This window comes from Lepus europaeus, chromosome 11 (genome assembly GCF_033115175.1).
Source record: "Lepus europaeus isolate LE1 chromosome 11, mLepTim1.pri, whole genome shotgun sequence".
In the NCBI taxonomy this organism is placed as follows: Eukaryota; Metazoa; Chordata; class Mammalia; order Lagomorpha; family Leporidae; genus Lepus; species Lepus europaeus.
In genome coordinates this window covers 63,591,088-63,603,893 of record NC_084837.1, presented here as the reverse complement: position 1 = coordinate 63,603,893, position 12,806 = coordinate 63,591,088, and the positions used below count along the sequence as shown (strand labels likewise).

General features: G+C 46.1%; 1 protein-coding gene across 1 annotated transcript in view; it reads right to left on the bottom strand.

Annotated features, from left to right (window-relative positions):
* The window catches only part of RTF1 (RTF1 homolog, Paf1/RNA polymerase II complex component), a 56,244-nt gene that overhangs the window by 10,427 nt on the left and 33,011 nt on the right, over positions 1 to 12,806 (bottom strand). The window contains exons 3-7 of the mRNA XM_062205674.1: positions 11,847 to 11,994; positions 8,358 to 8,562; positions 6,251 to 6,365; positions 5,326 to 5,437; positions 425 to 560 (exon numbers count right to left, since the gene is read on the bottom strand). Coding sequence (XP_062061658.1) covers positions 425 to 560; positions 5,326 to 5,437; positions 6,251 to 6,365; positions 8,358 to 8,562; positions 11,847 to 11,994 — 716 coding nt within the window. The remainder of the gene's footprint in view (positions 1 to 424; positions 561 to 5,325; positions 5,438 to 6,250; positions 6,366 to 8,357; positions 8,563 to 11,846; positions 11,995 to 12,806) is intronic.

Genomic DNA, 12,806 nt, shown 5'->3' with positions numbered 1-12,806 from the left:
GAACAAAGGGGTGGTGGGCAGTGTTCATGATAAAAACAGCACGAGACAGATGGACAGCACCAGCAGCTCAGAGCTTCAACTAAAGTAGCTACGGTTCACCCTGGAGGAGGAATGAATGAAGCCCTAGGGAAGAGCCACGGCAAATCCATTCCCAACCAGTCGTGTGAGTTATCTAGAATGAGGCAGCCATCCCAGATAGCTGACCAGGGCAGTAACGCCAACGGAAGCTCCAGGCCAACATGAAGTGACAGGCAGTCGGCTGCCACCTGCCAGGCCCAGGATGCAGGCTGGGAGCCAGAGGCATACGAAACAAATGGCGGGCATCCTGGGAAACTCAGCTCAGCAACTGAGGGCGCTAAGCAAGCTGAAGTTCACAGCTGAACCCGCCTATCCAGCCCACTGGACCAAAATGTACACAGCTTACTCCTCTTCCTCATCAGACGAAGACGTTCGGGACGAGCGGTCTGACTTCTCACTGGACTTGTCATCCTCTTCCTCCTCCTCATCATCAGAGTAGACCTCGCTCGTTTTTAATGGCTGTTTTTTGGCGAGGAGCTCAGCTGGAAAGAAAGGGACAATGTTTACCCAGGTTCTCAACAAGAATGGAACCATCTTTCATCCCTGAAGAAGACCCGGAACGTGGCAGAAGACTCAAATGAACAGCTCTGTCCTCTCTGGACTGCGCAGTGACAACTGGGCTATTTTTAGGAGGGAATTCACCCAGAGGAAAAGCTCCTATCTTCTGAGAGGTTTTGAATAAAACTGTGTTTTGATTTTGTGGCATTATTTGTACTAGCAGAAGTAAGAACAACTGAAATATCCACAAACAGCAAAGTGGCTGAATCACTTACGGTAGGTCCACCCAACGGACTGCTACACAGCTATAAGAAGGACAGCCATGGCATCTTCAGCCAGAAAAAGTGCGCTAAAGGTTGAGATAAAGTGGTCACTGTCCCAACTACTCAACCTCCCTGCTCTGGCTAGAAAGCAGACAACATCCACACAAACGGGTGGTGCTGTGCTCCAGGGACCCTGTACTGACAGAAACCTGCTGCTGCTCCACATGGAAGCTGATGGGCGGCCGCTGCTGCAGCGCACCTGCAACACTGGCGTCCCATTCGGATACCTGCTGCAGTCCTGGCTGCTCTGTTTCCAATCCAGCTCCCTGCTAAAGCATCACAGGTGGCGGTTTAACTCACTGTGCCACACTGCCAGCCCTGGAAGTAAGTGACTTTTAACCAGCTTGTGTCACAGTGGGTGAAGGGCTACTTGGGACTTCCAGGTTCCATACTGGACTGCTACTCCGTGTGCTTCCGATTCCACTTTCTGCTAATGCACACAAGAGGCGGGAGAAGACGGTCCAAGTACGGGGGTCCTGCCACCCACGTGGAAGACCCAGATGGAGCTCCTGATTTCTGACTTTGGCCTGGCCTAGCCCTGGCTGTTATGGCCATTTGGGGAGTGAACCAATAGATGGTAGATCTCTCTCTTTCTGTCATTTCATCTTTCAAATAAATAAATACAATGTCACTTAAAAGACAAATATAAAGGAAGAGAACAGAGCCCTATAGCCATTTGGGGAGTGAACCAGCAGATGGTAGATTTCTCTTTCTCTTCCTCTGTCACCTCCTCTTTCAAATAAATAAATACAATGTCACTTTAAAGACAAATATAAAGGCAGAGAACAGAGCCCAGAAATAGGACCTTGCAATATGGTCAACTGATTTTCTGGCAAGGGTGCACACCATTCATGGGCAAGCAACAGTGTTCGACAAATGGTGCTGGGAAAACTGGCTATTGGCCATCCATATGGAAAAAATGAAGGTAAGTCTTTACCTTATACCACATACAGAAGGTAACTCAAAGCCCTACATTTGAGAGCTAAATTATAAAATTCTTAGAAAGCTTCATGACATTGCACTTGGCAATGAATTCTTGAATGACACTAAAAGCACAGGCAACAAAAGAAAAAAACAGGTAGAGCGTAGTTCCTTAATGTGTGTCAGAGGACACTATCAACAGAGTGAAAAGGCAACCTGAGATGGGAAAATATTTGCAAGTCACAGATCTGGTAAGGGATTAACATGCAGACTATATAAAGAATTCCTGCAACTCAACAACCAGCCTGAAAAATGGGCAAAGGACTTGATCAGACATTTCTTCCAAGATACAGAAATAGCCAATAAATCCATAAAAAGATGCTGAACATCACTAATCATTAGGAAAATGCAAATCAAACCATGAGACCATTAGATGCCATGGCCCAGCCATTCGGATGACCATCATCAAGACAAGCAACAGCACTGGGTATGTGGCTTCACAGTGAAGATGCTGGTGTCCCACACCAGAGAACCGGGGTCCAATGCTCAACTCCAGGTCTTCACTCAGCTTTTTGCTAACTCTGGGAGGCAGCAGTGATGCCTCAAGTAATGGGTTCCCTGCCACCCAAATGAGAGACTAGGATTGAATTCCAAATTGTAGCACGGCCCCAGTCCCAGCTGTTATGAGCACCAGGGGAGTAAACTAGTAACAGGAGCTCTCTGTCTCTGGTCCTCTGAAATACATAAATAATTTTAAAAATTAAAAAAAATCATTCTTAGTTCTAAACACTAAAAAGGCTTAGAAATAGTAGCCAACCCAATACCATGAGCACTCCAGGGTTGTAAACTGTGGTATCAAATTTACAGCCAACTTTCATTGTGGTAAAAGATAACTTTTCTAATGAAAAAGCTACCAGAGCTCCTTAGAGAAATGGTTGATAGCATGTCTGGGGAGCAAGGCAACGAGGAAGGACTGGGGTCTGTGTAAAAGGGAAGAGCAACAGCTGCAGCAGTCACCCACGACTCAGATGCCTGCAACCAACGAACCTCGCTGATGGTCTCTGGTAGTTCCTAAGGAGCTACCGACTCTTGAAAACCAGTCAATTAAGAGGAAAATAAAACAAGCATTTTACCTGCCTCTCCTATTCAAAGTGTATCTGAGGATAACTAAATAGCTGCTGAGAAGGGTGTCTTTAGAAGCAGACTGGATAAGAGAGAGAGAGACAGAATTAGAATAGCACCACTGTATCACTCCTGGTGAATTAAGTGCTCAGACCACGCCACTGTTCCCCATCCCTAAGCCCTCCAGGCACCCAAGCCTTTGCCATGTGAGTCGGTAAGTTCCTGCTGACCCCACGGTGACACTGTGCCAGTTCCAAACCTAGGCCTTAAAAGGCACTGTGTGTCTGCTGGTCTCAGTGCCCCTTCTGCCATCACCACAGGAAGCAGGAAGAGGGACAGGGAGAACAGCCCTGCCCTTAACCTGCCGCTTACAATTAGGCGACCCCAGCCTGAACCGCAGGCGCAGCAGTGGGAACAGGGGTCACTGTGGCACAAGATCACCGACAGAGCTGGCGACACCACAAAACGATGTGCCAATCAGATGTTGCATATCTCCTGATGGAAAGACATACACCAATACCTAGAAAGTGGCCTTCCCCCACAAAACAAGCAACAAACAAAACAAACCCAATCTAACCACTGCTCTGGCTTTAACTACCAATTTACAATCCGTTCAAGGGACTAGAGGGACACACTCAGCACCAAAGGGATGCGCCAGTGTTGGCGAGAAACCGCAAGAGAGACGACGGCTCCTGCAGCACGTGCACTGCAGGACAAGCTGGGGAGGGCCACTGCAGCTTAAGTGACCCAGGGGACAACTAACAATCCCGTGTGCATTTACTGAAGAGCCTGAGCTGAACAATCAAATGGTTATGTTTAAAATTTTAAGAAAAATAGAGGCATTTGTACACTGACTAGGTATCTGATACTACGGGATTCACTGTTGCTATTATTTAGGTGTGAATATGGTATCAACTGGGTTTAAAACAAGAGCTCTTCTTATTTTTACTTATCTTATAAAAAGTTTTATTATGGGGTTGGTGCTGTGGCATAACAGGTAAAGCCACCACCTACAGTGCTGGTAGCCCGGTTTGAGTCCCAGCTGCTCCACTTCCGATCCAGCTCTCTCCTATGGCCTGCGAAAGCAGTAGAAGATGGCCCAAGTTCTTGAGCCCCTGCACCAACGTGGGAGACCTGGAAGAAGTTCCTGGCTCCTGGCTTCGAATCGGCACAGCTCCTACCATTGTGGCCAACTGGGGAGTGAACCAGTAGATGGAAGACCTCTCTCTCTCTCTCTTTCTTCCTCTCCTCTCTCTGTGTAACTCTGACTTTCAAATAAAATAAATAAATCTTAAAAAAAAAAAAAAAAGTTTTAGGCCGGCGCCGTGGCTTAACAGGCTAATCCTCCACCTTGCGGCACCGGCACACCGGGTTCTAGTCCCAGTTGGGGCACCGGATTCTATCCTGGTTGCCCCTCTTCCAGGCCAGCTCTCTGCTAAGGCCCCGGGAAGGCAGTGGCCCTGCACCCGCATGGGAGACCGGGAGAAGCGCCTGGCTCCTGGCTTCGGATCAGCACGATGCACTGGCAGCAGTGGCCATTGGAGGGTGAACCAACGGCAAAAAGGAAGACCTTTCTCTCTGTCTCTCTCTCACTATCCACTTTGCCTGTCAAAAAAAAAAAAAAAAGTTTTATTATTGGGCAGGCATATGGCGTAGCATACATAGGTTAAGTTGCTCCTTAGGATACCCACAGCTCATACTGGAGTGGTGGTTTAAGTCCTGATTACTTCACTTCTGATCTAGCTTCCTGCTAATGTGCATGGGAAGCAGTGGATAATGGTCCAGTACTTGGGTCCCTGTCACCCTTGTGGGAAACCCCAAAAAAGAAAGTTTTATTTATCTTTTTTAAATTTACTTGAAAGGCAGAGAGAGATAGATACACACACATACACACACACACAAAGGGAGAGAGAGAGAAAATATCTTCCATCCACTGGTTTACTCTTTAAAAGCCCACAACAGTTAGGGTTGGGCCAGGCCGAAGTCAGGAGCCTGGAACTCCAGATGGGTCTCCCATATGGGTGTAGAGACCTAAGTACCTGGGCCATCACCAGTTATCTCCCAGGCTGCACATTACCCAGAAGCTGGCATCAGGGGTATAACCAGGACTCAGACCCAGGGTCTGCAATGTGACACACAGGCATCCCAGGCAGCGTCTCAAACACAGTGCCAAACCCCTGCCCACAAAATGATAAGATTAACTTCAAAACAATCTGCTGTCACAGAAGAACACAGGTCTAACAGCAGCAGCCTGAGCTGGCTGCGGAGACTGGACAGTGGGTTCACGGAGGATTATTAGACTATCTCAGTGTATGTCGGGAATGGCTGATGATAAAGGGGAAAAAAAAATTGGTAGTAGGAAGTCAACTACTTCATCACCTACCTGTTCTGTTCTTTCGTTTTTCCCGCTCGGCTTTCAGCTCCTCCATGGCTTGAGATTTCTTGTCTAGTTTCTCATCCCGTTTGGAACGCCGTTCCTTGTTGTGGGATGTTACCTGGCAAAGGCAGTAAGGGCAGGACTTTATTACCAACAGCTAATGGTCAGATTCTCCACCCCGGGACAATCCATGCGTTCCCTGTCAATCCACCCTGATGGCAGACTGTCAGCTTGTGTGAGGGAGAGAGCGCCCTCTTGTGGTCATAGATAGAGCAGACAGTCAGCCCCCATCTTGCCTAACAAATAGCAAATTTTAAAACTATCTGAAAAAACTCTGGAAGATCACAATACATCAAAGCTAGTATTTGTTGATATTGTCAATAGATCATTTTATAATTAATGCATAGCTGAGAATCTTCCCCAGCCACATCTGCACAAAGTCTAGGCTGACACATGTGTGAAATCATCACAGTGTGACTTTCAGGCCAGGGTGTTTACCAACGTGCCCTGCAGGGCTGCTTTTTGAATGCAGACCCCGAGTGAAGCAGACCTGAGCAGTTAATCCACAGGGTGCAGGTGACATACAGGCTTGCACCAATTAACCTAGCTGATTCATACAAGGGGACTTCAAAAAGTGTGGGAAAAAGGAATTCAAAGGTAACTTTATTTTGAAACAAAAAAAAAAAATTAAAATCCATGTACATATGGGAGCTTTAGAAAGTTCATGGAAAAGGTGTATTATGACAAAAAAGTAGGCATGGATTGCAACTGTGTTTCACCCAAAGAAACTCAACTTTTAATTGCATTTTCCACAAACTTTTGAAGTACCCACCTCTCTCACTCTTTCTCACACACACGCACACACACAGACACATACTCTCTCTCAAATCAGGCTCACTCTGTGGATAAGAAGAACTTTTTCAGGTCCTACCTGAGATTCCTGAATCTGTGTCAGCTTTTTCTTTTCCTGCTCCTCTTCTTGTTTTTTCTTTTTTTCTTTCTTTTCTTTCTTTTTGGCTGTTTTTAGTTTTTTCTTGATTTCGAATCTAGTTTAAAGATATTTGGATTTTAAGTTAACAACGAAAAATAGAGGGAAAGACTAGTTTCTGTTACAAGAAGGAAATTAGCAGGGGAAAGGAGTTTGTCAACACCTGAGCTTTCTGTGAGCAACTCCACTGTACATTGTATGTACATTTAAATACTGAAGGGAGGCTGATGCGCTCCCACAGTGCGCTCAGTAGTTGCTGGACTCATACCTGAAAAGCAAGGCCACCTCATGACTGCCTCACAACTTGTTGCTCAGCAGAAATCAAACCATGTGCTGATCTTTATCAAGACACAACAGATCTCTGTAATTCTGAGAATGCTCCTTATGATGCCTGTGCTACAGAATAGGTGAAATCCCAGGGACCCAAGGCATGGGTGACACTGTCACATGTTTGCTGGAGTCAGACGGCCCCTGGTTTGAAATCCACTCTATCACCTCTCAGTTAAACAACCTTGGGCAAGTTTCTTCCTCCACTTATTCCACAAGTATTTAGTGCACATCATTGTGTCAGCCACCATTCCAGAAACCAGAAATAGAGCAGTAAACAACACAAAGTCTCTGCCTTCGTGGAGTTAGTTTGTCTGTAGGCTTACGTTTCTCTAACAGGGTATAACCAACCTCCCAGGACTGCTGCAAACATTATACATGTAACTTTTTTTTCTTTTTTAAAGATTTTATTTATTTGAGAGGTAGAATTACAGACAGTGAGAGGGAGAGACAGAGATAAAGGTCTTCCTTCCGTTGGTTCACTCCCCAAATGGTCGCAACGGCCAGAGCTGCGCCAATCCGAAGCCAGGAGTCAGGAGCTTCTTCCGGACCTCCCACCTGGGTGCAGGGGCCCAAGGATTGGGCCATCTTCTACTGCTTTCCCAGGCCATAGCAGAGAGCTGGATTGGAAGAGGAGCAGCTGGGATTCGAACTGGTGCCCATATGGGATGCTGGTGCTGCAGGTGAAAGATTAACCTACTGCGCCACAGCGCTGGCCCCTATACATATAACTTAACATCTCATGACCAAAACTTTATGAATATTGAGTTCTTGGGGCCTGCGCTGTGACACAGCGTGTTAAAGCCCTGGCCTGAAGCGCTGGTATCCCATATAGGCGCCGTTTTTAGTCCCGGCTGCTCCTCTTCCGATCCAGCTCTCTGCTATGGCCTGGGAAAGCAGTAGAAGATGGCCCAAGTCCTTGGGCCCCTGCACCCATGTGGGAGACCGGAAAGAAGCTCCTGGCTTCGGATCAGCGCAGCTCCAGCCATTGCGGCCATCTGGAGAGTGAACCAGCGGATGGAAGATCTCTTTTTCTGTCTCTACCTCTCTGTAACTGTCTTTCAAATAAATCTTTAAAAAAAACGAATATTGAGTTCCAGTGAAGTGGAGGGCACTGAGTAAACAAGAAATGTGATCTTGAATGTAAACACAGCAGTTCTTTTCCAGTATGTTAACAATCACATTTCCGGGGTGGGGTTTGGCTTAGTGCTTGAGATGGCCACATCCCATTTTGGAGTACCCGGGTTCAAGTCCAGCTGCACTGAAGAATCCAGCTTCCTGCTAATGCACACTCTGGAGGCAACAGTGATGGTTCAAGTACTTGGATCCCTACCACCCATGCGGGAGACCTGAATTGATTTTCTGGCTCCTGGTTTTGACTTCACCCAGCTCTGGCCATTGTGGGCATTTGAGGAGTGAACCAGATGTTAAGAATTCTCTCTGACTTTCAAAAAATGAAACAAATATATCAAACATAGCTTATCCTAGCCACCTGAGACATGATCAGAGCAAAACCAAATAAAAATCTATTTTTAATAGTGTTGAATATCTCACGCACTGTATTGAAAATTGGAAAACAGAATGGCTATATGGGTAGGCTTTTGTTCAATTGTGCAGTAGAAAATCTGTAAGCCAGAGAACATCTGCACAAGCAGGTGAGAGCGCGAGAGGGCATAATGAGAGACAAGAAATAAAGAGACAGGCAGGGCAGCTGCAACCTTACCTTCTTTTCAACACCTCCCTCTTCTCTATGCGGTTGAACAGTTCTTGTTCTCTCTCTTTCTCTGTCATCTGCTCCAGACGGGCCCTGTCTTCCTCATCTCCCATGAGGTCCTCTCCATAGCCGTCATGGAACTCTTCATCTTCCGAGGAAGAGTCTGAATCTGAACTAGAAGAGGAGCTGTTGCTGTCAGAATCTGACACCTCACCTGCAACAAAGGCCCAAACTCTAGATTACACCGCGCCACAGAAGACCGAGGCCACAGGCGCCACCAGCGCTGATAATCATCAGCACCTGGCCAGCCCCCCGGGGACCACCCTGCTCTGCCTCAGGTGAATGTTTACACAGCCTACAGAAACTTAAGCTGGACTAGAAATGAGCTTGTCCTTTAAAAAAAAAATTTGAGAAACAGAAAGAGCTCCCATCCACTGGTTCACTGCCCAAATGCCTGCAATAGCGGGGGCTGGAGGAAGCTCGGAGCCAGCAGTCTATCCAGGGTTCTCATGTGGGTGACAGCAACAGGATCTGCATTAGCAGGAAGCTGGAATCAGGAGCTGGAGCTGGGACTCGAACTCAGGCACTGTGAAGTGGAATTCGGAAGTCTCAACTGGTGTCTTAACCAGCACCTAAATGCTACCCCTCGCTTGCTCTTTTGAACTCACCTATTTTATTTTGAAAAAAAAAAAAAAAAAAAAAAATTGTAGACCTACAAAGTTGGAGGAATAATTTGACTCCCACATTTTCTTTGCTCAGATCCACCTATGATCAACAGGGTCAACTTATTTTCTCATTCCATCTACATCCAGAAAATAGTGTGCAAATACATCTGTATTATGTCTCTTGCCCAGCTGAAAGTTGCAGAGATCATAATCCTTCCTCTCTCAACATTTCTTCTACAGAGAACAGCCTCTTACATAAGCAATTACACAATTATCACATTTAGAAAATTAAACACTGACACAATTGCATGATCTAATATGCAGTCCATATTAAATTTCACCAACTGTTCCAACACTGTCCTTTCTAGCTAAAGCTGGAACCCATTTAGGGTCACAGACAGCTTGGGGGCCACCATGTACCTCTGGAAGCCTTCATCTGGGTCAGCCTTGTCTTTCACACTACTGAAGCTGTGAAGAATACCTACAAGTCCACAAAATGGTCTACAAGAACTCTGTGAGACAGTCATGAAAATATGCTCTACTGAATGGTAGTACCACACGTGGCTACTGAGACACTGAACTGTGGCTAGTGCAACTGAGAAACTGAATTTTAGGTATTTATTTTTAGTTATTTTAAGTAGCAACAGTTACCAAATGTCCTCTAATTTTCTTCGGAATTTCTTTTTCAATCAGAAATGACTGAAGTTATGAAGTCTTGGCAGAAGCCTAAGCGATCACATCAGGAGCACCCATGTCTGTTCAGCCCAGCACAAGTGGATATACCTGGGATATTACCTCAGGTGATGCTCCCCATTTCCCCCTTTAAAGTTCCATATGTATAGGAAGATGTTTTGAAATTTATTTATAAACATCTTGTTCCATAACAAAGTCTCACCCCAATTTTTTTTTTTTTAATTTTATTTATTTATTTGAGAGTCAAAGTTACAGACAGAGAGAGGGAAAGATAGGTCTTCCATCTGTTGGTTCACTCCCTAAATGGCCGCAACAGCCAGAGCTGCACGGATCCAAAGCCAGGAGCCAGGAGCTTCTTCCAGGTCTCCCATCTGGGTGCTGGGGCACAAATACTTGGGCCATTTTCTACTGCTTTCCTAGGCTATAGTAGAGAGCTGGACCAGAACTGGAGCAGTCAGGTCTCAAACTGGCGCCACAAGGCAGAGACTTAGCCTGCTATGCAACAGCGGCTGGTCCCTTGACCAGTGGTTCTTAGTAAATCAATTATAAATCAATTATTACAATGATGGTTGAAAATGGTGATTTTCCCGACCCTATATTTTCTTATACATATATTACTCGACATTTCAAAAACCAATGTTTTTAATGAGTTTTTAAGCTAATTAGTGAATTCCTAGTGACACAGGATCTAAAAAGGATAAAAGGTAGTACGGAAAAAGAGGGAATACTCAGAAGTAATAGGTTAAATCAGCAATTTAAAAAGGACTGCAATCTGAGTCAACATTCACAGGCATATGCTTAAAACCAGGCTTGAGCTCTCTGCTGTGGCCAGGGAGGGCAGTGGAGGATGGCCCAAGTGCTTGGGCCCTGCACCCCATGGGAGACCAGGATAAGCACCTGGCTCCTGCCTTCGGATCAGCGCAGTGCGCCGGCTGCAGCGTGCTGGCCGTGGCGGCCATTGGAGGGTGAACCAACGGCAAAAAAGGAAGACCTTTCTCTCTGTCTCTCTCTCTCACTGTCCACTCTGCCTGTCAAAAAAAAAAAAAAAAAAAAACAGGCTTGGTCTATTCCATACAAGCCAGTTTTTATGTACATATTATTTTTTTAAAGGAAATATAAAGTTCATCATTCAAGTCCTGGAACAAGTTCACTTAGGATTCGTATTATTAAGAAATTTTGGAATTGACTTCAGAAAAAGAACATTTTCTACTGACTTTTGTATTTGAGTCAAGGATTTCCCTCCATCAGTCAGCCAAAAGGTGAAGAAGGTGGTACTCAGGGTAAAGTGAGACAAAACTAATGGGGGTGGAGGGGTGAGGGGCGAGGTGGGCAGGCCAGTCCCGTGGTAAAGCTGCCATCTGCAGTGCCAGCATCCCATATGGGCACTGGTTTGAGCCTCATCTGCTCCACTTCTTATCGTGCCTGGGAAAGCAGCAGAAGATGGCCTGAAGATAGCCTGAATGATCTCACTTGGAAGAAGCTCCTGGGGGCTGGCGCCGTGGCTCACTTGGTTAATCCTCCACCTGCAACGCCGACATCCCATATAGGCTCTGGGTTCTAATCCCGGTTGCTCCTCTTCCAGTCTAGCTCTCTGCTGTGGTCCAGAAGGGCACTGGAGGATGGCCCAAGTGCTTGGGCCCTGCACCCGCATGGGAGACCAGGATGGGGAGCCTGGCTCCTGGCTTCGGAATCGCGCAGCGTGCCAGCAGTGGTGGCCATTTGGGGGGTGAACCAGCAGAGGGAGGACCTTTCTGTCTCTCTCTCTAACTCTGCCTGTCAAAAAAAAAAAAAAAAAAAGCAGCAGCAGCTCCTGGCTTCGGATCAGCACAGCTCTGGCCATTTTTGCAGTCATTTGGGGAGTGAACCTGCAGAAAGAAGATACTCTCTCTCTCCAATTCTACCTTTAAAATAAATAAATAAATCTTAAAAAGAGAAAAAAAAAAAACACACAAAAAAACAACCAATACAGGGACTTTCTCATGGTTCCACCGGCACCAATCGTGTAGAATTGCAAGCATTTTTCTCACTTGATTTAGATTCTTGAAGGACCTGTGACCAGTGCAGAGGCCCACTGCTCTCATGGCAGCAGTGAAGGAGGCCCGACGCGGGCACCTGTTCTCCCCACGGCTGCTCGGCTCACCTTCCTCTGGGGCTGAGCTCTCAGCTGAACTGTCTTTATCTGAACTGCCAGAGGACGCAGTCTTGTTGGCTTGTTTCTTCATGGTTCCTTTCTTCTCTATTTTTCTGGTTTTTCCTTTCTTCTTATTTTTGTTGCTCCCAAATGTCCACTACAAGGAGAAAAGAAAAAGGAAAACTGAAATAGGAACAGGGACTTCATTGGGAAAGGCTAGAGATTCGAGAGTCTCTATCACTTTGAGCCCCAAACAAATACACTTTATATGAAGAATGGATTTTGACACCTTGGTTAAAGCTTCATACCTTCTGGGGACTGTAGGCATTTGGCTTAGCAGTTAAGCTTCTGGTAAGGATGCCCACATCCCATGTTGCAGTGCCCAAGTTTCATCTGCCTCTGGCTCCTGACTCCCACTTCCGGCTGTTATGGGAGGTAGCAGTGACTGGCTTAAGTGAGTGGGTTCCGCCACCCATATGGGAGCCCTGGAGTGAGTTCCCAGCTCCTGGTTGTGGTGCCCTGGCCATTGTGGGCATCTGGAAGTGAACCAGCACACAGGAGCATACACTCTCTCTCTTAAATAAATTTACATAAAAACTTCATAACTTCTGCTTTGGAATTTACCTTAGAAATAGCAAAGAGTTTACATAAAACAAAACTTAATTAATGTACTTTTGATTGCAACTGGAGAGGAAAGGTATCAACTTTAGGGCAAGTCAACTGAGTCAGTAAAAATGTAGGAGAAAGCAGCTCCTAAGGTTTCTGTGCCAGAGATGGCAGGACCTGCAAGGACTGGTTATGTCTGGGTTTTGGTTCACAAAGGGTGGAGTTTAGTTCTGGAGCAGGTCTCAGAAAGGCAAGGAAGAAGTTGCAGATAACTGCAGAGAGCACAGGGAGAAAGGGAGGGCCACTTTTTGGCAGTGTACCAACATCAAGGACGTAGAACATAAAGTATATCACTAAATACTT